The following is a 27,934-nucleotide window of genomic DNA, read 5'->3' as shown; positions in this document are numbered from 1 at the left end:
TTTGCTTAGTTTTACGTGGGGCTCGCTGCGCTCGCCACACTATAGAAAATCGACTCCATGCCTACATGGATAGTGGGGGTATGAGCGTACTAACTATAGTGGGCGCCCAACTAACATATAAGTACCGATCGTTCTTTCGTGCGACCATTTTCACAATCATACAGATCTTCCACGGCTGACTATCATTGCTATAGAGATTACAATTAGGTGGTGTATGGTCATTTTCTGATTTGAAGATCAAAAAAAAAAAATGCCCAATGACTGCTAAATATCTGTGGGGTATGGGTGCAGATTGCAAGATTGGGAATTCGTACAATTATGGAACAATTTGCAAAATCATCAAATCATGGATTAAGATTGCTGATGTATGGGGGCCTTAAGAGTGGGTATAGCGCAACAACAGTCAGGATTCCGATAGTTATTAGTCTGATGTCTGAATCCCGAGTGCAATGATGCCCTTTCTGGGCCCCCACGAGGTAATCTGGTACCCAAGACCTGCTATTATTTTTTGGCGTAGATCAGGGCTCTATGACATTTGCTACACACTCCTTTGGCTAGTGCAAGCCTTTATTCCCTAGGCTAGTTATTCTGTACCCCGGTTTTCTAATATCCACAACATGTCATGATTTCTGGATTCTTTAGAAGCTGTTGGGATAATAACTGACCCTGAAAAATAATTTACTTACCATTGCATGATGATACAGCTTCAGAAAAAAACGAGTTGGTTGGTGGTAGATCTTTTGAGAACTTCCATGAAATCTCTACCTTGACATAATCATTCCTCTACCGCACATTGGGGAACTATAGGGTCCCTGTAAAGCTCTCACCGCTGTACTATATCATATATCAAAATATTCATTCCCGTTATAGGATTACATTACACTATTTAAAAATTGTAGACCATTTTTAATCTGCATGTGCTCCAAGTCTTACTAGAAAAACGCATCTTGTGAGAAGCCCTGAGTTATGCATGATGAGTTTGCCCTTTTTGGTTTGCTTCTTAAGTGACTGTAGTTTACTATGTTATCAGTGTTGAAAGCTATCAGGTTCTCCCTGCATTGTTATGTCTAAGTTCTTGAGACTGGATTCATTTACTCGATGAGATCTGATGACTAGTGACATGTATGTCTACATGTCTCTTTGGTGTCCTGGACAAAGAGAATATACAAAGGTCTCCGTTACTTAATAGAGGGGCCAGCTGTCTTGGCAGGTTACTCTTTGAAAGTTTTTTTAATTCTCTAATCTCTAAGAAAATGTTTGTTACTCAAAGATCCACCTGCAATGTCTCCCCTGCTAAAAGACACCGTTTGCCTGTTAAATCTGTACATCCACAGATTCCCCGACCAGACAGCAAAATGCTGTCCATGTCATACAGTGGGAGCCTGAAAAGTGTGCTCAGTAGGTACCACTCGGACTGGGGGATAAACCAGATTCATCAGGTCCACCAGCTTGATGCGGTGGAACTTCAACGCCTCCGAGATGTCAAAGTGGCCGCTCATGCCAAGAATATGGAGGAATTCCTCAAAATGCACGGACTGTCTCTGGATGAGTGCACAGCACGTAAGACGGGGATGAAATATAGGTAAGAGCTTGTCCCTCTATACCAAGGTCACCTGTTCTAGCTCAGCGAGCGTGCTATGACCTCTCCAGACATCTAGAGTGCCCAATTCTTATATGTCTGGACATAAACTACCTGGGACACTTAAATTGATGTAACTGAATAGATGAGGCTTGGTTTATTTACTGTATTTACCGTAGGGTGTAAATTGTATATGTTACTAACGTGAATGGAAGGTGCAAACTGATCTTCTGAAGTCTTTAATATCTTACTGTTCTAACCTGCAATAATTTGAGTCTACATTAAGGTTTTTGCAGCCTTCACCCCAATAAAGGGGGAGAGGTATTGTAGCTTGAAGAGTGATCAACTGAAAAGAGAAAAAGTATCAACTAATCTGTGTCTAACTGCCATGTACAGGCTGTGTTTAAAGAAAATGACAGCTAGGAACTGATTGGTTGGTGGTTTATCTAAGTAAGTCTCCACCTAAAAGATGAGAATTATTTACATATTGTAATAAAACATATTATTATATTTATATTCTATTAATTTGTTTATATGTAACAATACAAGGAGCATATTGGGCAGTATTCAATGCGGCCGGCAAGGGGGTTAAACAGCGGGGATGGCCGAAAACAAGCGACCCTTGCTGTTTAACCCCCGCGCTGGCCGCTCACCCTATTCAGTGTTCCGGGGGAACCCTCATTGTCAGATGACGGCAATGATTCCCCCAAACATTGAGGTTCGCGGCTAATGCAGGGAGCCCGCTGCATTTAGCCGTGAGCCTCGCTGTTTTGGCGACTGCACGCGCCGTTTCCATGTCGCTATAAAAACCCAGTGAGGTGGAAACGGCATGTGCAGGGGGTCAGTTGACCCCCTGCAGGATCCTGATGAAGGGGACACGGTCCCCGAAACGTCGATATTTGATGGATTAAACCTCACCGTTTCCACCTTTAAAAACCAGCGTGTCAGTCTCTGGGTGCCGTTACATTTTGCTGTTTTATATATATATATACAGGGGTGGGTACTGTCTTGCGCTGCAACCCTAAGGTGGATCTGGATTCAAATTAGTCCTTTTCTTGAAGGATCGTTCCTCCCTTTAAAACACAGTCCTGAATGACAGACCGCCGCCAAAAATTCTCCTAGTGGGACGTTTGTTGATCCGTCTCAATGTGGGTAGATCTAGAAAGTGATGAGAATGGCGCTCTATAGTGTAATAAGTTAGTGTGTTCACTGTGACTTTAATTTAATTTAAGTTCTGCGTACCGTGCAATGAAGAATAAAGTGCATATCAATAATACTGTTCCTCCTCCTTGGTAGTGCTGGTTACCAGGACCTTCCCGGCTACTGTCCAGACTAGACCTTGTGGTCCCCCAAGTGAGTTCACAGTGGTGCTCCAAGTTTGTGCAGTAGTGATTGCAAAGAAAGAGGATAACTCCAATTAAATTTAAAATTAGGAGTTTTTTAATAAGTGCAAACACAAAAAAATAAATTAGACTTACATAAATGAATAAAGTGTGCGAATGAAGGATGGGTAGAGGCCTCTCTACGCGTTTCGTCTCTGACACCTATAGATTCAGGCTGGACTTCATCAGGAGAGAAACTTTGAGCACCACTGTTAACTCACTTGGGGGACCACAAGGTCTAGTCTGGACAGTAGCCGGGAAGGTCCTGGTAACCAGCACTACCAAGTAGGAGGAACAGTATTATTGATATGCACTTTATTCTTCATCTCACGGTACACAGAACTTAAATTAAAGTCACAGTGAACACACTAACTTATTACACTATAGAGCGCCATTCTCATCACTTTCTAGAGATATATATATATATATATATATATATATATATATATATACACAGAACAAGTTCTCCAATTTGCGCTAATAGAGAAATTAATCGGTCGCTGTAGACACTTAGTTCCCCACTAGTAGGAGCTACTACTACACATAAACACCAACAATAGTGTCTTCAGCGCCCTATAATTTTTGATGTCTTACTATAATTGATATATAATATATAAAATAGTTAAATGAATATAAAAACAATATACACTTGAAGCTTCTTGTTTCTTGTGGAATAAATTTTCTTTTTATTTTCACAGAACTTTAAGACAGAACCCCTGTCCCCTAATTATATAATATTGAAGTAGGGGGTCTGTGATTAGAGTACATAGGGCAATTATAAAGTATAAATGGTGGCAGCTTGTGTTAAGTTTATGTGACAGAGCGAGAGTCCTCACCCCACTGATCAAACCATTGTCTCAATGTTCTTAATTGTGTGTTCCGATATTCTGTTCTACGTTTATATGCTTTTTTGAATGTCATAATAACCTTATCGCTTCTTTCCTTGTGGCTTCCTTCTCTGCATCCCTGGCAAATTGTATGTTTAACACGTGTGTGTGTGTATACTGTATAGATTTTGTCTAACATTCTTTAGGATTAACAGAGAAATGATAGCTAATGTGATTGGTTGCTATAAGCAACCTCTCCATTTTTTTAGGAGCTTTAATACATATACCCCTCAGTCGTCATCGTAAACGCCCAGTGCTGGACAGACTGGATGATGATGAGATCAGGCATCACTTCTAGGACTCTTTGTTCTTCTTTACACTGAATCTAGCTCTTAATGACATTGGCTGTATGTTTGGGGTCGTTGTTCTGCTGCTGACTAAATTTGCAGCCAATCCAAAGCCTCCCTGATGGTATTACATGATGGATAAGAACCTGCCTGCATCTCATCATTAAGGACACCATTAATCCCGACCAAATCCCTAACTCCACTTGCTGAAATGCAGCCCCAAACTTGCAGATAACCTCAACCATGTGTCGCTGTTACCTGCAGACACTCATTATTGTACTGGCCTGTCGCCGAACAAACCACCTTCTGTTACAGCCAAATATTTCGGAATATAAATATATATATTTCCGTCCAGAGCACCTGCTGCCAGTTTTAGATTATATATTTATATTTCACTGTTTAAAGTCTCCTTTATATAACACTAGGAGGTGCACTTTTTCCAAATCCATGGGATCCTCAAAGCTGCCATCTGGGGTTCGGGGTGTCACCTCTAGATATATATATATATATATATATATATATATATATATATATATATATATATATATATATATATTTTAGTGCTGTTATTACCAGCAGATGAACAATGTGGTGTACGGCTTTCCATAGCGTCCTACTATAGAAAGTCATCCACCCCTGGGAAAATTGCTTAGATAGCCAAAAAACGCCCTGTGTGTATGCACGGAGCGATTTTGAGCCTACTGATTTTCCCCATCATCATTAGCCATACACGCTGGGCAAAATCACCCAGTGTGTATGGACCCAGGACCTTATTCTTGTCCATTCACAGTTCGTTCACACATGGACCGATGTTTGGCGTATGCGCAGCCGCGTTTCTTCGCATGTGCATACGCCCGAGTGCATGCGGCCACAGCGGACAGATATTTTCCCAGGTGCATGCACCCATCATTGCGGGCGGGGGGGCGTGGAGTGGCGCGCCACGTACTCGCCCATCGGGAAAGCCCAGTGTTTCATGGGCGTTCCCTTGGAAATCCCCAGGTGACATGGGCGCCGGAGGCGGGCATCTGACTTCACCGGATGACAGCTGCCCGCCAGTTGCTTCCGAATGTGCTGAGTGTATACGGTGCACAATGGATCTTGGCATGTAGAGAAGCCATGGGCGCAGGTTCACGAACTCCTTCACACACACACATATTCAAGTTTCTCATATCAAACAAATCTATGCTGCCTCCTGGTGCTTTCTAGATGAATTGCATTGTCACTAATGCCCTGTACACACAGTGCGATTCTGACTAGCATTCGATTCGGTTTTTACTATATTTATTTATTACCAGTTATTTATATAGCGCACAAATATTCCACAGCTCTTTACAGAGAATATTTGACCAGTCACATCAGTCCCTGCCCCAGTGGAGCTTACAATCTATATTCCCTACCACATGTACACATACAGACATTCTAGGGTTAATTTTGTGGGGAGCCAAATAACCTACCAGTATATTTTTGGATTGTGGGAGGAAACAGGAGTACCCAGAGGAAACCCACACAAGTACGGGGAGAATATACAAACTCTGCACAGTAAGGGCCATGGTGGGAATCGAACCCATGACCTCAGTGCTGTGAGGCAGTAATGCTAATCATTAAACCGTCCATACTGCCCTATATAGTTCTAATCAAATACACATCAAACAGTTTTCTGCCGCTTTCGATGCCAATGCGCAGCCCCACGGCATCAAAATCGAATAGAAAAAAAACACGATACTCTTTACTTAGAAGGGCGCCCATCGCGGGCATCGCATGTACATCGCATGCCATTATAATGGCATGCGATGCCCGCGATTTTACATAGAAATACATGTAAAAATGTAAATCGCGTCGATCGCATGCGACCAAAAAATCGCATGCGATGCGACCGACGCGATTACCGCGATTTCCATAGGGAACAATGTTAAATGTCCCAATTGACCCGATTTTACATAGGGAACAATGTTAAATGGCCCACAGAGGCCAAATAGCCACCCTGAAGTGTGAAATCCCCCCCCCCCCCCCAATTATTAACGCCACCCCACGATCAACGCCAACCCAAAGCGTGGCGAGCTCAGCGGTACGCGTCCTACGACCTTTTCATACCCCACTATCCACGTCGGCGTGGAGTTGAGAGTAGAAAGTGTGGCGAGCGCACGCGGGCTTCACAGGTGTCCGCGTCCCCACGCGGGGCTCGCTGCGCTCGCCACGCTTCGGGCTGGTTGACTCGCTGCGCTCGCCACACTTTCTATTCTCAACTCCACGCCGACGTGGATAGTGGGGGTATGAAAAGGTCGTAGGACGCGGTACACCGCCCCTCGCGGGCTCGCTGAGCTCGCCACGCTTCGGGTTGACGTTGATCGTGGGGTGGCGTTAACAATTGGGGGGGCCATTTCACACTTCAGGGTGCCTATTTGGCCTCTGTGGGCCATTTAACATTGTTCCCTATGTTAAATCGGGTCAATTGGGACATTTAACACTGTTCCCTATGGGTGGTCGCATTGCATGCAAATTTTTGGTCGCATGCGATGCGACCAACGCGATTTTTTTGCTTGCGATGCCCAAGATCAAAATCGTGGGCGCCCTTCTAGGTAAAGAGTACCAAAAACACTGTTCAGGCAAAACTATATAGTACACATGTGTACTATATAGTCAAAATCAAAAGCGTTTTGCTTGCCGCATGATTCGGGGCGGGGGTTGGCACGAATCATGGGAGGGGGCTCGCGGGGGTGCCGCGAATCATGGGAGGGGGGGTTGCGAATTGCGGGGGTCGAGGGGGGTGTGCGCCACGAATTGCTGGAGGGGGGGGTGCCGCAAATCGCCACAAGAAAAAATCAACACAGAAAGGTCAACACATGTAAATGTTGACATAAGTGTGGCACTTCATTGGTGTCCATGTTGACACATGGGGAGGGGGTCTGCGAATCGCAAGAGGGGTGGGGGTGGTGCAGCGAATTGCGGGATGGGGGCGCGGGGGTCTGCAGTGAATCGTGGGAGGGTGGGTCGTGGGGTTGCCGCGAATCGTGGGTGGGCGGGGTCGCAGGGGTGCCGTGAATCGCGGGAGGGGGTCGCGTGCCGCAAATCACTGAAGGGGGGGTCGCGGGGGGTGGCACTTTAATGGTGTCCATGTCAACACATGAGAATGAATATGAAAACATTCAAAAATGTAAAAATAAATCTTTAAAAACTCATGTCAACCTTTTTCATTGTCGACCATAGCCATGTCAGGGTTTTGAATGTGCCATTTAATCCTGGGGTTGCCGTGAATTGCGCGGGAGGGGGGTTCCTGGCGGGGTGCCGCGAATTGCGGGAGGGGGGGTTGCGGGGGGTGGGTGCCTCGAATTGCGGAGGTTGCGGGGGTGGGGTTGCTGCGAATCGCAGGAGGGTTGCCGCAAATTGTGGGATGGGGGGCGGGGGGGGTGTTTTGCCACGGGGGGGGGGGGGGCGGTGTTTTGCCGCAAAGCTCGGGAGGGGGGGGTCGCGGGGGGTGTGCCGCGAATCGCGGGAGGGGGGTCGCGGGGGGGTGCCGTGAATCGCGGGAGGGGGGTTTTGTCGCAAATCGCGGGAGGGGGCGCGCCGCGAATCGCGGGCGGGGGGCGCTCACCTGGTGGCTGTGGAGTAGGTTCCTGGGCAGCATGGGGAGGCAGAGGGTGTCTGGCACTGTGGGCTCACTGGGCTGGTTCTCTGTCATGTGATTCAGAGGCTCCACCCAGCGTTAGAGACACACTCACACACTTTGAGTGACAGATGTAGCCAAATATATAAGAGATGTCTATACCATGCATCTTTAAATTGTGCTACTGTCTCAGCCTCTACCACCTCTGATGGGAGGCTATGCCACTTGTCCAAAAACTAGAAATAGAAGGAACTCTATATATGGTATCCTTGTCACAAGGATACCATATATAGAGTTCCTTCTATTTCTAGTGTAGTAAGCATCTCTCTAAATCCTGATATATACAGGACGAAAACCATACTACTGAGACGCTACTACACCTACTGTGAATATTAATAAATTTGTGACTTGAGGTTCAGATCCTACTGACATCTAAGTAGAGGGTATATCTCATGATCCCCAGGATCTGTATCCCGAATACTAGTGACCGTGATTAGCATAAACACGGCATCTGACACATGAGCAAAACAAATCACAGAGTAGAATCTAGGAGCACGTATCCAATCCATTCGGACTAGAGATTACGAATCCAATCCGTCAAGAGATTTAGCGTAACAGAAGAGGGTGTTGTGCTTATATATATATATAATTGCAGAACCCACTGTTCGAAGCTATCTCTGTCTCACACGCTACGCTTCAACCATTTACTTTATTATTACAAGTCCAACAGCAACCACTGCCTGCCACCTTATTTTAAAGTGTGTCCACCCACCCTTGTATGTTATATGTTTTTAAGACATTTCGCAGCCTTTTAAAATTATTACAATAAAGGTTAAATTTTATTAGTTGATTCTAATTTTCTCCAAGGTGCACCCACCCAGAGGACACTCTTCTCTTTCTCTGTTTTTGTCCTTAAATCTCCGTGTCCTACGGTAGCACACCCCGCCTGTTGATAAATTGATTTTTCAACTGATGAATGTATAGGGGTCCTTTTCACATTTCAGTCTTGTACGATTGACCCCCAAAACCCCCCTTTATGCCACTTGTCCACTACCCTTTCTGTGAGGTCATTTCTCAGATGCTGATGTTATAGGGCCTTATTAAAGGTTCCAGGTGCCCTAGGCCAATACACATGTAAATCTACTACCTGCAAGTAGCATACAAAATGAAACCTTGCACTTACTATTATTTCTGTATATATATATATTTGGATTCAGTACTGAATCCCGGCGGTCGGGATCCCGGTGTTCAGAAACCCGACGCCGGAATCCCGACAGCCGAAATGCCGACAAGGGGGGGACGTGGATCGCCCCCCCTTGCAGGCTCGCTGCGCTCGCCATGCAGCGGGCCCTGTGCCTCGCTACGCTCGGCACACTAATTTATTCTCCCTCCAGGGGTGTCGTGGATACCCATGGAGGGAGACTGTGTCGGGATTTCGTCGGTCGGGATTCCGGCATCGGGATTCTGAACGCCGGGATTTTAACTGCATCCCATATATTTATATATATTTGGGTTGGTTAGCAGGCCGCCCTTTCTCCCTTAAGGAAGCAATAGTGCCGATGCGGCATAAGGGGGGGGGGTGGTGGCCCACATGGCTCGCAGTCTAAACAGTGGGAAGGGGGTATAGGGTGTGGGCAGGTACCCCCCCCCCCCTCCTTTTCACTCCTGGGGGAGCAAGCCAGCCTATGGCCTGGCGGAGAAGGGCTCGGTCCACAGTGACCAAGAGCTGGGGCAGAGGGGGGAGGCTGCATTCCACTCACAGACGGAGGGTCGCAATATATAGTCTATTGGCAAATTTTTGTTTATCACACTTCATTTCTGCGCACTACCCTGTGAAATGCACTAGGTGGCAGGCTTTACAAAGAGATGTGATGTGGATACTATCGCTTAACTCTAGTTTTCAATTACGTCCATTTAAGAATAATTTTATACAGATCTGGTGATATAGGGTCTGATTCAGAGCTAGTTGCAATTTTGCAAAATTTCACAGAAAATGCAGCCTCTGGCGGTAGTCTGTGGGGCCCCCTTACCCTGTGCTCCCTCCGGGTGGGGTGTAAGCTCAGGGTAAACCCGGATTACAGCCAGCGAGCACATCGCTAATTTAGTAACATAGTAATTATGGCTGAAAAAAGACCATCGAGTTCAACATATCTGACTTTAACTACTGACTTGAGTAAGTCATATCTATAGGATTCCCTTAGTGGCCAAAAATATTTAAATTCATTAACAGTAGTTGCTGTAACCACCCCCACCGGCAATGAGTTCCAGAATATTACTGCTCTAATGGTGAAGAATCCTCTTCTTAATTCAGTACGGAATTTATTTTCCTCGAGTCTCAGTACGTGCCCGCGTGTCCTAAATATAGGCCTGATACTGAACAAATCATCTCCAAGTTCCATATGATTCCCAATCCTGTATTTGAACATACTAATCGTATATCCTCTCAACCTCTGTCTCTCCGGTGAAAACATATTCAGCCTGGTTAACCTATCTATGTATTCTAGTGATCTGAGACCTTTTACGTGCTTAATCGCTCTTCTCCAATTCCAATTTATTTATGTCCTTTTTAAGGTGCCGTTCCCAGAACTGAACACAGTATTCCAAGTGTGGTCTCACCATTGCCTTGTAAAGAGGCATTATCACATTGGAATCCCTTGAATCCTTCCTCTTATAATGCATTCCAGTGTCCAGTTTGCTTTTGCTGCTGCACTTGAGCAGTGTGCACTGTTACCCAATTTTTAATCTATGATGACCCCTGAGTCCTTCTCTACAGCAGAATTCCCTAAAATAACTCCATTTAGCCTATATGTAGTTTGTTAATTTTTGTTCCCATAATTAATTAGTTTACATTTATCAACGTTAAACTGCATTTTCCACCTTTCCAGTTTAATTAAGTCACTTTGTAGTGTATCCACACCCTTTCCTGAGTTAATTTCCTTACTCAATTTTGTGTCGTCCACAAATATGGCAAATTTACTCACTATGGGGTAGATTTATTAAGCTCTGTTAAGTGATAAAGTGTCTGGTCTTTTTCACGGGCCAATCATCTCCTATCTGTCATTTTTCAATCCAAGGCTGTAACTTCATAGTTTGGAGCTGATTGGCCGGTGATAAAGTACCAGCCACATTATCACTTCACAGGGCTTAATAAATCTGCCCCTTCCTATATCATTAATGGATATATTAAACAAGGTGGGTCCCAATATTAAACCTTGTGGCTATTCAATTTGAACCTTACCCAAACTGGAATGTATGCTATTTACCACCACTCTCTGTCCCCGATTGTGCAACCAGTTTTTAATCCAATTCCAAATTTTATCTCCTAACCCTAAATTACCTGGTTTTATTAATAACCTTTTATAAGGTACCGTGTCTAAAGCTTCAGCAAAATTAAGCAGTATTACATCAACAGATTTCCCTAAGTCCAGCCCCCTAATGACTTCCTCATAGAAGCTAAAAAATTAGTCTGACGTGATCTTTTTTTTTTAACCTACCCATGCTGAGCCTTACTTATCACCTTCTCCTGTATACTATCTCTTATTATTCCTTCTAATATTTTTCGCACAATGTATGTAAGGCTGACCAGTCTATCATTTTCAGGGTTAGTTTTGCTACCTTTCTTCCATATTGGTACTATTCCTGGAATATCCCAGAAAACAGTGCCCCGCCCCATGTGTTGCTGCACCCATGCTCTTGTCGATGTCCCCATGTCATAACCTAAACTGCAACTGCCATGCGATCGCCGTTTAAGTGTCCGCGAGCTGGCATGTGTGCGCATGCTATCAGACATCTGTGTATGGGTCTGAATCAGGCCCATAACGTGGATGTAAGCAGACCGTAGTAAAGTGCCCCCTCTTGGGGAGAATCCATAGCACGCTGCCTGTGTTTTTTGACCAGTCATTCGACACTCCATTCCTTGTTGCTCCGATAAGCAGCATTAAATTATAATTGTCGGGACTAAAACCCAACCGTAATAAATGTGCTTTATAGATCATATAGACATCACTTTATAGTCTACAAATCGAGATCTGATGAATTAGTAAAATGTTTTCTCTACCTGAATTCCCAGACCTAGGGTGTAGTGTAATGTAATATAGCAACAAAAAGGCCAACAAAACTCTAGCATGTATTAAAAGGGGCATGGAAACTAGGGACTCAAAAGTAATTATGCCTCTGTACAAATCATTGGTTCGACCTCACCTCGAATATGGAGTGCAATTCTGGGCCGCACACTATAAAAAAGACATCATAGAATTAGAAAAAATCCAAAGAAGAGCAACAAAGCTTTATTAGGGGAATGGATCATTTAAGCTACGAGGAGAGATTAAACAATTTGGGACTATTTACATTAGAGAATAGACGTTTAAGTGGAGACATGCTCAATATGTACAAATATATTAGGGGCCAAAATAAGGAACTTTCAAACACCCTTTTTTCTGCTAGACAGGAATCTAGGATGCGAGGGCACGAGTTTAGATTAGAAGAAAAAAGATTTTGTTCATCTAGAAGAAAAAATTTCTTTACCGTCAGAGCAGTCAAACTTTGGAACTCTCTTCCTGGAGAAGTGGTGTCGGCAGACACTATAAATACATTTAAAATAAAGCTGGATAAACATTTATTGGTTAAAAACATCCACGGGTACCAATAAATAACATAATCTGTCTTTAAAATATCAGAATATACTATACAACAAGGGATTAGCTACTATAAACATAGGTTGAACTAGATGGAGGCAAGTCTTTATTCAACCTACTATGTAACTATGTAACCTGCCATAAGCAGAAATATATACTGCATGAGCCTATTGTAGAAGCGGTCTACATGTATCAGTAATCATGGCGTGCTAGTGAGGGATTATTTATCCACATACATGAAGCTCATGGTATAATGAGAAGTGGAGGGAATACACAAGTTTCTTCACATACAAGCATTGGATAAATATTAAACGGCAACATATTGAGCAAGTGATACAAAGTATCTAGTAAATTATCAATGGCTAAGTGTAAAAACCGCATTTGTTTGACATCAGGGCTGATGCGATGAGCGGTCCTGCGAGCATCTCACCGGAGCCTGTATTCACATAGGCTGGACGATAGATATGTCGCATTGCCAAGCCTCCAGCAGTTGTAGCTGGGATCACATACAATACATCTTATGCACAAGGACTTCATAAGGATATGTTTTTTTATGCAAGATAGACGTGCAATCAGGGCTGTGGTCAGGACAGATCCCCTTCATCCCGTACACACTACAATGTAATGAATGAATGATACCTCATTCTGTCCTTCATTAACTGTCCTCGGGGGCAGACTAATGTCTGATTGACCATGCTGCACAGGGACGTGGCCACACCCCCTCCCAGTGGCCATGCCCCCTCTTTAATTTACCAGGGCCCAGCAGAGCTATTCACGCCCCTGTTCATATATGAAGGGATTCCGAAATCTAGATGGGTCAATCGGGTGTGGATTTTTATATAGACTGGGTCTAGATAAACCATCAATAGGGCAAACCCCGAAGGGTCAACAAGCAATAGGTCATCATTGGAAAGATTGACTGGGTCAAAAGGTGGACACATAAAAAGGTAGACATGATGTTTTACTTTTTTTGGTGTCCGTGTCGACATTAGTGTAACATTGCGCTTGGCACACAACCTTTTAATGTCGACATTTTGACCCTGTCAACCTTTTTGAGTTATATGTATTGACTGTCCCTGCTCCCATTCACGCCAATGTGCACATTCAATTACACACCTTGCAAACAGTATCCAGGTGATAGGTCGACTGTCTGGGTCAACAGCCTGTAGTTCAACATTGACAAAATGTTGGTATATGAAAACATCGACATTGGAGCTGTAAAGTTCCCCAGAGCATGGCAGTCAAAGCAGTGCACTAATTGGGGTACACGTGCTCAGGAGTCAACCAAAAATGTGAAAAACTCCTGTCAACCTTTTCCATGTTGACTTTTTTTGCTTGTGCCAACCTTTTTTTTGCTTGTGCCAACCTTTTGTATACGATGACCGTATGTCAACATATTACCTGTTGATCTAGGCACTGTCAATTCTTTAATCCACACCCTGTGCAAACACTACAGAGAAGCAATAAGATTAATGGGAATAGCACGAAGATATTTAATCATCACTAAAGATTTTCTTTTTTTCCCTAAGGCCGTGTACACACATAAGAGCAATATTGGCACGATGTGCGTATCAGAACGAGGTATCATTCATATCGTATGAAGTGCCTGCTCGACTGCACGCTCCTGCAGGTTGCATACAGTTTCTTCTGGTTGGTTGGGTGACCAATCAAAAGAGATTGTTTGCGGTGCAGTGTAATGAGGGATGAGATGAGGTAACGTCCCGTTGTTCATTACATTGTGTAACCGCCTTCTGGTATTATGTTTTGCTGATATTTCTCTTCCAAATTCCATTGAGGATATAAGATGATTAGAATATATATACAAGTTGTAGAACATCGAACAGCAATGCTTTGTTGACACATACATATACTCTAGTACACGTATGAATGATAATAGTGGAGCCTCTTTATAATACCCGTGACTTAATATTACTATTGTTCATATGCATTGTGACCTGGTTGCAATATCCCCCTGTACCACTGGATGGAGTAACTGCATTAGTTTTTATTACAGTCACCAGGCCTGGAGGAGTAATGCCTGTACAGTAGTACTCTTCCAAAAGAAAAGAGATGACTCAAGTATATTCAGCACTTAGAGATCAGTTCAGTCCTTCATTTTAGTCCCTGTCCAGTGGAGCTTACAATCTTTATTCCCTATCAGAGGGCCATGAATAATAAGGCTCACTTATAGCAGGTACACAGTTAGATGTGGAATTAGGTACTTGTTTCCTAGCACGGCCACAATCTTATGGATCGTGTACCTTTAAGTTAAGGTACACGATCCACACGATGGACCCGATTTCCTTTGAAATCAGGTCCATTTTGCCAGCAAAGGTGCAAAATCGGGGGCATCGCGTCGGTCGGGACCATTAACATTGGTCCCGACGCGACCGACGCGATGCCCCCGATTTCACCATAGGCTTCAATGTTAAAATATTTTTTAACATTGAAATCGTGAGGATCGCGTCGGTCTTGTGCCATTATAATGGCACAAGATGAGATGGACTTAAGTCCATCTCACCTTTAAAAAAAATGTGAAAAATGTGAAATGGGCCAATATGACCCATTTCACATTATAGATGTCCCCGTCGTCACCCCACGATAGACGCCAACCCGAAGCGTGGCGAGCGCAGCGAGCCCGCGAGGGGCGGCGGTGCGCGTCCTCCGACCTTTTCATTCCCCTACTATCCACTAGGGCGTGGAGTGAGAATAGAATAGTGTGGCGAGCGGACACGGATACCTTCACAGGTAAACGCGTCCCTTCGCGGGCTTCACAGGTATCCGCGTCCCCTCGCGGGGCTCGCCACGCTTCGGGCTCGGTGGCTCGCTGCGCTCGCCACACTATTCTATTCTCACTCCACGCCCTAGTGGATAGTAGGGGAATGAAAAGGTCGGAGGACGCGCACCGCCGCCCCTCGCGGGCTCGCTGCGCTCGCCACGCTTCGGGTTGGCGTCTATCGTGGGGTGGGGTTTAAGTCGTTAAATTTGGGGGTCTAGGGAATATTTTACATTGAATCCAATGTAAAATCGGGTCCCAGGGACCCGATTTACATTTCATTCAGTCCAAAATCGGGTCGATCGCACCGATTTTTCCGACACGACCACCCCGATGTAAATCGGTGTGGCCGTGCTAGGAAACAAGTACCTGGAATTATATAAGATTTCTACTATATAGCCTAGTAGTGTTCCTTCTAGGAACAGGGGCGGGCAGGGCGCCGCTGCACGGGGGGCAGCGTCAAGGGGGCGGACCGGGCCCGCCGACGTCACAAAAGGGGCGTGCCCGGGCCACGCCGTGACAAAAAGGGGCTGCCGCCTTCAAGAAAAGGGGCGGGCCCGGCCAGCATCATCACTGAAGGTGGCGGGCCGGCCGCCCCGAAGGCTCTCCACTGCCGGGGAAGCGCCGGGCTCCTACGGTATCACCATAAGAGTAGGAGGCAGGCTGTTTTAGCTGGGTGCTGCCAGAGGGGCAAGGCGCATTTTGCCCTTTAAAAACCGGGCAGGGCGCCAAAACAACCTAGCGGGAACACTAGCCTAGCCTGGGTAGATTATTTATCTTTTTAATTTCCACTGAATGTGAATGCGAATCAGGACCAAATCTGCGTCGATTTCAATTAGATTTTTCTTCTATAAGCAAAATCGAATAGAAAAATAGGGGAAATCTCACCTTGTGTACCCTCTATTAGAAATGGAGCACGGATCGCTCTGTGTGTATGCCCTGCAGCGGAGGGCGGCACATCGCTATCACCCGCAAGGAATTGACACATTTGTGTCCTATTCACAGTCAGACTAATCCCACTTTCGGTGAAATTGGTCATTTTGGGATTGGAAGTGATACAAATGAACAGATCCACCCTGACTTGTAGGCAGGCGTATATCAAAAGCTGCGATTTATGAGTCAAGCGTATGGGGAAAGGATCCTGTTTCTGATAGATGTCTTGCACTTATCATGGGGCTGGTGCAGTGGCAGGTGTTTATAATGATGGTTGCTGAGGCTGGCACAAACCCATGCATTAACCCAACAGATCGGGGCATTCAATATGTCCCTAAAGGGGAAATATCTGCACTCACCTATTCAATGCTGTCAGTAACGACCGCATTGAAGGCTGTTCTGTCGGAAACGCCTGTTGATTGACGATTTTCACTGCCATTTTCAGACAATTTGCTTCCGTTTTCGCCAATTTCAGGACTTTCCAACACTCAACTGTTACATTGAATACCAACAGTCGAATTAGTGTCAGAAGTTGGTGAAAACGGATGAGGTTCCGACTGTCAGAATGTCCTGGGTTCGTTACACCCAGAATCTCCCATTAGCGTAAGGGTATAAATTAGGCTTCCACAGCAACGGCCACTGCGTGCAACCCAGAATCAGTCCTCTGTGGTACTAAGCCAGGAGAACCGGCAGCTCCATTAAATCAGGTTTGCCCTTTTAAATATCTGGTAGAAACCAGAGTGATGCGGTCATTTGGTCTACAGCATGATGGTCAACAGTCATTAGGTCAACACCATTAGGTCGACATGGTTCTAGGTCAAAAGGTCGTTAGTTCGACAGGTCATTAGTTTGACAATGTCTAGGTCGACAGTCAAAACGTCGACATGGGGTTTTCACTGTTTTTTGAGCAGACATATGCCGACAGGCGGTATTTCATGCACTACCATCCACTAGGGCATGGTGGGAGAATAAAATAATGTGCCGAGCGTAGCGAGAGGATGCGGTGCACTTTAAACTGTGTCTCTGTCGACTGTGTTGACATTCAGGTAAAAAACTGAAAAACCCCATGTCGACCTTTTGAGTGTCGACCTAGATATTGTCGAACTAATGACCTGTCAACCTATAACCATATTGACCTAGACCCATGTCGACCTTTTCCCATTTCGACCTAATGGTGTCGACGTAATGTCTGTAGACCAAATTATCCCAAACCAGATCAGAAGCGGCTGGTGCTTTGATCATACACCCTGTGTCTGTAAGACAGCTCACTGCCAAATGTTTATTCTTGTGCTAGCTGACGGCAGCCTTTGTGTAGTCTGCAGGTTTTTGGGCCAGAGATGGCAGTTTTTGAAGTTCAGTGCACAAAACTATTATGTTTCCATCAGCTTGCACTTTATACGTTGCTTTAGAAGCGACAACCCATATTTTATGCCTGACAATGGGGGAAATGTACTTGGCACAAGGCACCGCTCTTCGGTAATGGTAACTCGGAGCGGACAGACAGCTGGCGAGCCATTAATTTTGCATGTCTCTTAAGAATGTAGCGAAATGAGCGCATCAATAATGCAGGTTTTTTTGTATGAGATTTTTGATTGACAAGTCGGCAAGTGGAATCGAGAGTGGCGGTTATCAAATTAGTGACTGGTAAACGCATGTTATTAAGACGTATGTGGCTTATTATTTATTTAGTAGTCGTGGTATCTGACCCTGTTGTTCCCCAGCTGCTATAACACGCACTGGTGCTTACGTACTCCTAAAACATTCTTTTCAGTTATCTTCTTATGGACCTGGCCCCTGAATTGGACTCTTATAGCTGATAAATGTTTTAGATGCGGTTTCCTGAAGGCGAAAATGAATGGGTTCATAGGGTGTACATAGGTCCAGGGTGTGCTCTGTGAATGGCTGCTGGGGGCCCCCGCATAGCATGCTCTGCTCCCATGAGATTATCTGTGTAGTAGAGGCCCCCCCCCTGTAAATGATCTGGTTCCGTTGGATCGGTCAACCATGCCGACATGCCAGTAGGTCATTGGAGGCTCAAGAGGCGGGGCTGCAGCACAGTTCAGAATTCATATAGGGGAGCCACACCCACTGCCAGTGAGTCAGTTTGGAATGTCAGTTGGTGTAACTCCCCTATTTGAATTTTGAACTGCACTGCAGTCCCGGGACTCTAGGCAGCTTCCTACTAGTATACCCAGCCCTGCCCCAACTATTACTGGCCATGCATGGTGTCACACCTATCTCATGCAAATAAAAATGTTGTTTTTGTTATTTCTCAGATTTTAACTTTAAAAGTATCAACATGAAACAATGTGCAGGTTATTTCTAGTAGTTTCCACTATAGAACGATGCATTTTTCACGAAAATCTGTTCACCATATTGGAATAAATCGTCAAACGCAACATACTTTTAATGTTGCAATCCTATGTCTTTTGAGAGTATTTTAGTCCAACTTTCTCTGCGGCTGCAATGAGGGGGCGCTAAAAATTATTATTTTGTACATGTAAAGTATTGTACATACTTACATAATATACTATTATGTGTACTTTTTATATCCCCCAATGCTCTGTAGACGTTGCACGGTCTGTCACCGACCCACCAGGCACATGAATGGCGTACAGTTCCCTCACTTTTTATGCCGGAAAAAAGAAAGACGCCTTGATTAAAATGTAAACAGATGTGACCCACATCAGACCCTGGCCAGCTGTTGGGGTTGTGTATTAGTTTATTGTGAAATGTAGTCTTTTAAGTGATACTGGCAGAACCGTAGCAGCGATAAGTAAAACGAGTAAGATACCGCTATGAACTTGATAACCTATCCAGAAATGAGGCATACAGTTGATCGTTTTTATGAAAGAAGTAATTAACAGAATTTGACATCTATAGTCCTGTACAGTCTACTACTATGTTCAGTGATTTGTGCTGCTTAGAATATCTTCTATTATGCCACAAATGAAGACCTTTTTTTTTTCAACTCAATGTTTTATTTAACCGTTGTCAGTGTGTGGCCACTTTAAAGAAATTTCCAAGATTTCCAGGATCTCGCACTTCCAGTTATCTTTGATGCTATCATATATGTCCATCCATAACTGCCCCCTCTTGTTGCCTATTCCTTACTGCCTCCTCCCGCAACCTAACCCTAACCACCCCTTCTCGCAGCCTAACCCTAACCGCCCACTCAAGCAGCCCAACCCTCCCCTCTCGCAGTCTATCAATAACCCTCCTCTTCTGCATCCTAACCCTCCCTTTCCACAGCCTAACCCTAACCTTCCCCCCCTGCAGCCTTCAGCATTGTTAATGTCAGTATTCCGATGTCGAGATTCTGACATCTGAATCTTGACTGCCAGTATTGTGCACAGTAAATGTAGAGGAACCTCCTAACCTTAGTAGGTGACCATTCCAGAATCCCAATAAATGCTCTGCTTATTACACTGGGTGGGAAACAGTGATGTTCAGCATTTAGAATAGACGCTGCAGCTCTCTGGCACTTGGGGATAGATTTGGGTTAATCCCAAAACAAATCACTGTGTGGAATAAAGTCTTGGTGCACTTTACTAGAAAATGAAGTTGCCGGCGCCATCTGTGTGGTCGCTTTTATTGTAAACAGGATTTTTATAAAATAGTGTGTGAAAGCGGGACGAGTACGAGGCGCCGAATAAGGCCGGGATTACATTTGTTACTGGACTCTAGGAATCAGCAAGATTATGGCATTTATTCTCTAATAGGAGAGCCACCGGGAGATTACATTGTGTAAGCCGCAGCAAACGTAACCCTTTATGGTGTTGGGCTGTTGGAAATGCAGGCAATGTGATGGCTACGGTAACACCTGGGGTGTTCCACTTTTACCTAAAGGCACGGTTTTTTTTAGTTTTTTTTTTTAACGATTTTGTTTTGCTTATCGTTCAAGCCTTGCTTGCTTCTGTCACCTGTTTAGAGAGATAGTGTTCATCTGTGGAAGGGGCTTTAATAAATCCGTGAGTCCCAAGTCAGGCTGCCTGTTGTCCTGTAAGGCTGCTCGTTTGTCATCTGGGGGACTTCAGCTTTCACAAACTGTAGTTCAACTTTCCACATGCTGCAACAGGAATGCTCTGGGTTCCCTGGGTTACCTACCGCACAGAGGATCCTATGGATACTTGTGGCATTGACATTCAGCACTAAATAAATCAGGCTTTTTTTTTTTGTAACCTCCTTCGATTCAAAAGTGCACATCCAAAACCTTCATATGTAAAGGTAAGTAATGACCAAATTCATGTGTTATGTTACTTAGGGGTTGAACCTATTAGTCGCAATGAATTGGAACAGCACCTTGCACCCTTTGCAATTAATAGGATCGACCCCCATAGAATGTGACAGCAGGTAAGTACCACTTGGCCCATCCAGTCTGTCCATGTACACACACACACACACACACTCGGGGTCATTTTCTTTGGGGAAACAAATTACCAGTATATTTATGGAATGAGGGAGGAAAACCTGAGTACACAGAGGAAATGTGTATATCATATCTTTCCTATTTAATTCCAGATCATCAATAAAAATGTAACCATCGAAAGCTAGGTACACACCTGAACCCTTTCATGACTTGACAGAGCAAAGTATCAATCTCAAGAACATCTGGGGTACTTGTGAGTTATCCGGGCGTCCGATTTTTAAATCGGGTCGGATCGGGACATCGCATCGCATCGCATGCGACCATCGGATGCGATGCGATGCGATGACCCGATTTTTCCATAGGAATCAATGTTAAAATGGACTGAGTCCATTTTAACATGGAATTCAATGGGAAAAAGGGGTCCTTTTCATACCCCTACTATCCAAGTGGGCATGGAGTTGGATATAAACCTGTGGCGAGCGTAGCGAGCCACCGAGCCCGAAGCGTGGCGAGCGTAGCGGGCCCCGCGAGGGGACACGGAATACCGTCCCCTCGCGGGGCTCGCTTCGCTCGCCACGCTTCGGGCTCGGTGGCTCGCTACGCTCGCCACAGGTTTATATCCAACTCCATGCCCACTTGGATAGTAGGGGTATGAAAAGGACCCCTTTTTCCCATTGAATTCCATGTTAAAATGGACTCAGTCCATTTTAACATTGATTCCTATGGAAAAATCGGGTCATCGCATCCGATGGTCGCATGCGATGCGATATCGTATCGCATCGCATCTGATTGTATGCCTTAACTTAAGGCATACAATCAAAAAATCGGACGCTAGGATAACTCACAAGTACCCATCTGGTTTTAAGTATGCGAATTATCAGTCCGATCCAAGCGGTTATTTGTCCTAAAGCCTGTTTGTAACCTTGAGCAGAAATGTTGGACAGATGATCGGAAATCTGTAGACTCTACCAAACATGCACCATACCTTCAGATAACACGTGAGATCCAATCAGTCTGCTTCCGGAACATTAATCGGACCCCAGGTGCTGCCAATCGGACCAAGTGGCGTAAATTTATTTATTGCATAGTGGAGAGTTTCCCAAACTCCACCATTACAGCCCAAGTTTTATGGATATCCTTTCATGATTATACATGTCTTCATTAGTTCCTCTGTCACTTTGATTTAACTCTATGGACTCCAGAATAAATGTTCCTAAAACCAGGAATGTAATGGTGTAATTTGGGAAACTCTAGAATAGTTTGTACCTAACTTTAAACATTTTGAAGACCTGGCAGATGGGAGCTTTCTGCGCCCGCTGTCTATTTGCTGCAGAACCAGCTGCCCCTCCCCCACTTTGGTGCCTGTCACAGATCAATTTCGTAATTATTTTTAGAATGAGACAGAAACTTTTCTGTTTGCCGCTATTTTTCCGAGTTCGCCGGCTCAGTTTTGTTGGCACGTAAATCATGCCACGGCAGGAAACTGAAGGTAAGCCAATGTTAGTATCCGCAGTAACACAATCTGTCCACTTCTGCTTAGTTTACTACAACATTTGTTAGTGGTCCGCAGGGACCGCCAGCCGGGTGCACAGTGTCAGCATATAGTCACTTTCGCATACCCCAGCTAACTGTGCCACTAATTACCTCAGCTGTCTCTCCGAGTCTCAGAACTCCCGCAGGGCCTAATTTGAAACTCTGGCTTTTTTTGTGCACCGGTATAAGGTGGAGCAATAATTAGGAGTATTTAGCAGATGGTTAATTTATCACGGCCATTATCTCTAAACTAAAAGAGTTTCTATAAGACGATGCTTTTTATTAACTTAGAATTGTTCACTACCTTAAAATGTGTTAGAACTGTATTGTATACTCCCTTCAGTATGAGTGTGCGCAAGAGGGGGTGGGGGTGCTAATTACTTGTGCCCAGGATGGCATTGTTTTATTCTGGGGGGGAGCATTATCCATACCCTCCAACATGACCCATTTTAATTAGGTACAAAATGCTCTGTTCCTGGACTTAGCTGCCAGTGGCAGTTACAGAGGTGGGGCTCCAGCACAGTCCAAAATTCAAAGAGGGGGGGGGGGTCCAACTGTCAATGAGTCCAGGACAGTGATATTTGTGGTGGCAGTAGGTGTGGCTCCCCTTTTTGAATATTGAACTGTTCTGCAGGCTTACATCTGTAACTGCCACTGATAAGGAAGTCCAGGAACAGAGCATTTTGTACCTAATGGAATGGGCCATGTTGGAGGGTATGATTATCCTGCTACGGATTCGACTTTCACATCACAAAGCTGGTGTCCGACCCTTTCGCAATAATTCCCGGTCGCCCATTATACACAGGACAGTAGTATATGCACCAGGATAGAACAGTAGTATATGTGCCAAAGGGGGGGGAGGCAATAGTATATGCTCCAGTATAGAACCGTAGCATACATATGGGGGGGCAGTAGTAGAAATGCCAGTAGGGGGAGGGGCAGTAGTATATGCACCAAGATAGAACAGTAAGCTATGTGCCAGGTATATGCCGGGGGAAGGGGGGTGGATTGGCAGTAGTACATGCACCAGGATAGAACAGTGGCATACATGGGGGGGGGGGGCAGTAGTAGAAATGCCAGGAGGGGGAAAGGCAGTAGTATATGCTCCAGGATAAAACAGTAGCATACATATGGGGGGGCAGTGGTATAAATGCCAGGAGGGGGAGGGGCAGTAGTATATGCTCCAGGTTAGAACAGTAGTATACGTGTCAGGGGAGGGCAGTAGTTAATGCACCAGGGTAGAGCAATAGAATATGTGCCCGGTATATACCAGAGGAGAACAGTAGGCTATCTAGACAACATTCTAAATGATCTGCACAATAACGTCATTATTGTGCATATCGTCCAGTGTCTACATACTATTCTGTGAACAGGGTGCACTCCCGCGAGTCATCGGCAGAGTCCTCTGTCGTCTGTACTTACAGCTCAATCTGAGACCCTCCGACCGACCGCTATACTCATGGATGTGGCCACTGATGTATTTAATTTGTCCTGGAGTTTCAGGAGGGATACGGTCACTAGGTCGACAAGCATTAGGAATGTCAACAGTTAAAAGGTCGACATGGGGTTTTTCACTTTTTGGGGTTTTTTCTTCAGCCAACATGTGCCAACAGGCGGTATTTCATGCCTTACCATCCACTAGGGCATGGTGGGAGAATAAAATAGTGCCCGAAGCATGGCGAGCGATACGCTCCTCTGTTTCAGTGTCCATGTCAACTGCGTCGAAATTCAGGACAAAAGTGAAAAACCCCATATTGACCTTTTGACTGTCGACCTTCGCCATGTTGACCTAATGCTTGTGTCAACCGAATGACCTGTCGACCTTCAGTCATGTCAACCTAGTTGCTGTCTATCCAATGATCCATACCCGTTTCAGGGAAATCATGAGCGTGGACATATGTTCTCATGTCATCTAGCTTGTGCCCAGTTACAGAGCTGGATTAGCCGCACTTCTGTTTTAATACACAGAAATACACGATACTGCAGCGCGGACCTGTTCTCCATCCAGCAAAGGATTCTCATGGATGAAGAACAGACCAAAGGGTTATGCATAGCTGTGATGTGGCTGCTGAGTTAACAAACCACAGAGCTGAGTCTTATAATAGAACACTGTAAATCACTTTAACCCCCTTTTTCAGTTTATTTACATGGGGTGGTTGTTGTTTTGGGTATATTTTGTTTTATTCTTGGGTGCACATTTATTATAGTGTGTTATACAGTATATATATATGTGAGTTACAGCACCTGTGCGCAGGGTCAGAGGGCACCAGATGGCGTTTGTATCCAGCACTAGCTAAAAGTGGCAGCCTGGAAAATCGTCTCTGGTTCTATCACAGAAACATGTAACTGACCTTGTTGCGAGTTAAGATTACAAAATATTTGTTACATTCCTCCTCTGCCCCATGAATGTTCCTGTGGGTTTAATAGTCTTCATCGGCTGTCATTACTAGGTTTCTTTCTATATTTACACATGGCAGGATAGAGTTTTGCTGTAGATATGGGGTGATGATATACAGACGTTACTGCTCCCCAGAATTCCAGGAGTACACTGTGTGCCTCTATTGTTTGCCAGTAAGGGGCATAGTCATTCATGAAGGGGTTCTAGAACTGATAATTAGAATCTTATTGTGTCACCGGTATTAATAATAACACAAGGACATCGGCTCGGACGGTAGCCCGTATCGGTTGTGTATTAGAAGAGAACTGATTGCTAATGAGATCACATCATCTCTCCTTTACAACCTCAACGACGCAGATAGTGCTGGAGAAGGTTCCGAGTCAATGGGTGTGGATCATACAGTTGACCGTAATTAGGTTGACATGGAAAATGTCAATGCATGAAAAGGTCGACATGAGTGTTTCACCTTTTTTTGTAGAAATTTGTCAATTTTCCTCGCTGCCCTCGGCACACTTTACCATCCATGTGCGTTACCACTGGGAATGATGAAGTATGAAAAATGCATTTCGACATGTGCATTTGCTTGTGTCGACGTGCAGTGCCGCCGACAGGAGGGTGCTGTGGGTACAGATGTCACGATCCCTGGCCTCTTGAAGGTCCCGGGCAGCTCATTTTGCTGCCTGCTTCTTCAATGCAGGACGCCGGCGGCCAATTAAAATGCTGCACCGGTTTTTGAGCCAATCAGTGCTTGTGTACCATTAGCCAATCAGAGCAGCTACCAGTACACAAGCTCTGGTTGGCTCACCAGCCGGTGCTGCATTTTAATTGGCCGCCGGCATCCTACATTGAAGCCTGTGCTTCGTGAACCTGCGGGAGGAGTCGGGCGGTTAATGAAAGGAGTGAGGGGGCCCGGAGGGGCCCACACTGGAAATCAGTCCCAGGCCCCAAAATTCCTAGTGGCAGCCCTGTCGACATGTTGTCCATGTCAACCTAATGCATGGTCACCAATAGTCTGGATTCCCTCTGCAGGCAGTAACCATACCTCCCAACATCATCCTCTCCAGGGGCTGTACACCATGCTCTGGTCCTGGAGTTCCCTCTTAGTTTATGACTAGCATCACCTGTGGTGACACAACTTTCTTGTCCATTAGCCTGTTTAAAACAGGTGTTGCAATCATAAATTAAGAGGGAAGTCCGGAAGCAGATCATTGTGTCCCTACTGGAGAGGGTCATGTTGGGAGGTATGCAGTAACTATTCTAGGCTATTGCCATCATGAGATGTTGTTATCGGCCAGTGCCAAACTCCTGGTAAATCCAATGGCGTACTGTAGCAATCTCCATAGAAACCTATTGGGTGTTGCATTGCTGATGGAAATCTAGGGGTCACTGCGGACATAGATTACCTGGAGGTGGCCCATCCTTTGGAAATTGTGCGCATACTTAGATTTGGCAGCAATCACCACAATGTCGACACTTGAGTATGTGAACCCCCAATTCGTGTACCTTCATATGCCTCGCTGCACTTGGTACACTTTACTGTCCTCAGTCGGAGTTTGCGTGGATGGTTGAGTCCGAAAACTGCAGAAAAAAATTGTGAAAAACTCATGTCGTCCCTTCTATGTGTCAACTCTTAAAACGTGAACCATTGCCATGTTGACCTTTTGGTGTTGTCCTAGACATGGCCAGCCACCCGGATGCCAGATTATAGTGTTTAATGCTCTTTCAGCTTAGCTAGCACGACCTCTCGCACCCACCCAAGTGCTATAGATTGCTTTGCTTCAGAGCCTGGCAGAGGTCCAGCATGATAGAAATACAGCCACAGAAGTGATCCAGTTACACAACGTATACTGTGGCCAGCAGGCTGTATCTGCACTCCTCTTACTTGTTGTATGGCAAACCTTTGTGTGTGTGTGTGTGTCAGCCGACCATTCCCCGGAATCATCTGCAAAGACACTCGTGTTGCTTTCCATGCTGTGTAAACAGAGAAGGGGGTACTTCCGTAGATAACCTTAATCTGCGGCACTTCACAGTAATTTGGACAATTAATTAACAAGGGTTTTCTTTCCCCTTGACAACAGCAGTCCTTGCTCTAATCCTCCACTAGAAGATTCAGTGCATTTGCCTTTAGTTCGTAATGAGTTGCTCAGTGCATCTAGTTCAGTTGGTTGGCTTCTTAATTGACTTAGAGAGGCATTCCCGCCACAGTATCACTAGAGGTGCTGTAAGCTCTGTTCTCCAGAGGTCGGCTATCCTAGAAGACACAACTAGCAGTAATAGCTGAGCAGCATGCAAGACAGCAGAGGACCCCAGCCGCTCACACACAGACCTCCTTATGTGCCTTTCCCAGGGATTTTTGCAGCCCGTACGTGACTCTTTTTTCCCAAATCGGCTTTACTTCGAGTAGATTTTTACTGTTTTTCATCTCTACAGTTTTGTTGCATATTATTTTGCTATTTTTGGAAGATTTTTTTTTTCTCCCCCCTACCTTAATGGATCTACACTTTTATATTAAACAACGTAAAGATGTGACCGGGAATGTGTATTTGTAATTGGTTTTGAAGGAGATTAAAGGCATTGTTTTTCCCTGCTTTTCCGAAGATAAGATAAGGATTTACAATATCCGTCGCCTCCTGGTTTACGTTGTTATTGCCTTCCAGTAATAAAATCCAAACCGCCGGTTTTTTAGGCTCGCTTTCGTGCAGTCGCTGGCCAGAAGGCAGGAGGCCATCGCACAGGAACCTTGGAGGTCTGCGGGACGATAAACCTTGGAGGTCTGCGGGACGATAAACTATCATGCAGGTCTCGTTTGCTTGTTCGGAGCACGGTTTAAAAAGTCGGAGCGCAGAAGATCGTCTGAACAGGCAGAATGTCAGTAGCCCCAGCCTCGGGGCTCGGACGAGGTTCCGAGCGGTGGCCATCGTCGCCCGGAGCCTGGGACATCTGTCGGTGCAAAATGTTCCAACCCCTCCGGAGTCCAGCTTGCGGCAGCCGGGGATGAAGTATAGGTATGAGGTGGGGTGGCCTATATCATAAACCGTCTCCTATCCAATCATTTGTTTGCATGTTAGTGCTGCAGGTTATATTATGTTCCAGATCGTGCATTGTCCTGGGGTCATCTCATGTGTTCCAGGCCTTCTCCAGGACCTCAAGCATCCTGCTATGGCTTTAAATAGACATTCCACATACTGTGTGTTACATTGCAAATACTACTCCAAGCACAGAGTGACAGAACGCAGGTAGTGGAGATTACTTGTGCCCGATGTGACTGGCAGTTGTTGGTCTTGTCGCCTTATGATTAGACGTGTCATAATTGCACAGATGCACAAGTCTTATGCAGGTGTTTCTGCAACATCAAAGTTTAGAGAACATCTAAGTGTTGAATCAAGTTTACAATATTTACTGTTGGCCGTCACATAAACTGCAAATTGTAATCTGTAAGTAATGTGGGCCATACGTCTACTGCCAATGCCAATCTGATTCAGCAAACCATTACGATCATTTTTGAGTTGGAAATGGTGAATCAGTTTCCAACATGTTGTATTTTCTCGATCCCCA

General features: G+C 45.1%; 1 protein-coding gene across 9 annotated transcripts in view; it reads left to right on the top strand.

The window, feature by feature from the left end:
• Positions 1 to 27,934, top strand: part of KCNAB2 (potassium voltage-gated channel subfamily A regulatory beta subunit 2) — a 151,731-nt gene that overhangs the window by 80,391 nt on the left and 43,406 nt on the right. The window contains exon 1 of one of the 9 annotated variants that reach the window (XM_083163008.1): positions 1,341 to 1,582. The exons of 7 other annotated variants lie outside the window; for them this stretch is intronic. In XM_083163008.1, the coding sequence (XP_083019134.1) occupies positions 1,356 to 1,582 (227 nt within the window). In that variant the 5' untranslated portion in view covers positions 1,341 to 1,355. Of the gene's footprint in view, positions 1 to 1,340; positions 1,583 to 27,157; positions 27,385 to 27,934 lie in introns of those variants that run through there. One more of the 9 variants, XM_083163009.1, reaches the window with a different exon arrangement.

The sequence above is a fragment of the Crinia signifera genome, chromosome 19 (genome assembly GCF_055691185.1).
Source record: "Crinia signifera chromosome 19, ASM5569118v1, whole genome shotgun sequence".
Lineage (NCBI taxonomy): Eukaryota > Metazoa > Chordata > Amphibia > Anura > Myobatrachidae > Crinia > Crinia signifera.
This window is presented reverse-complemented; position numbering and strand designations above follow the sequence as displayed.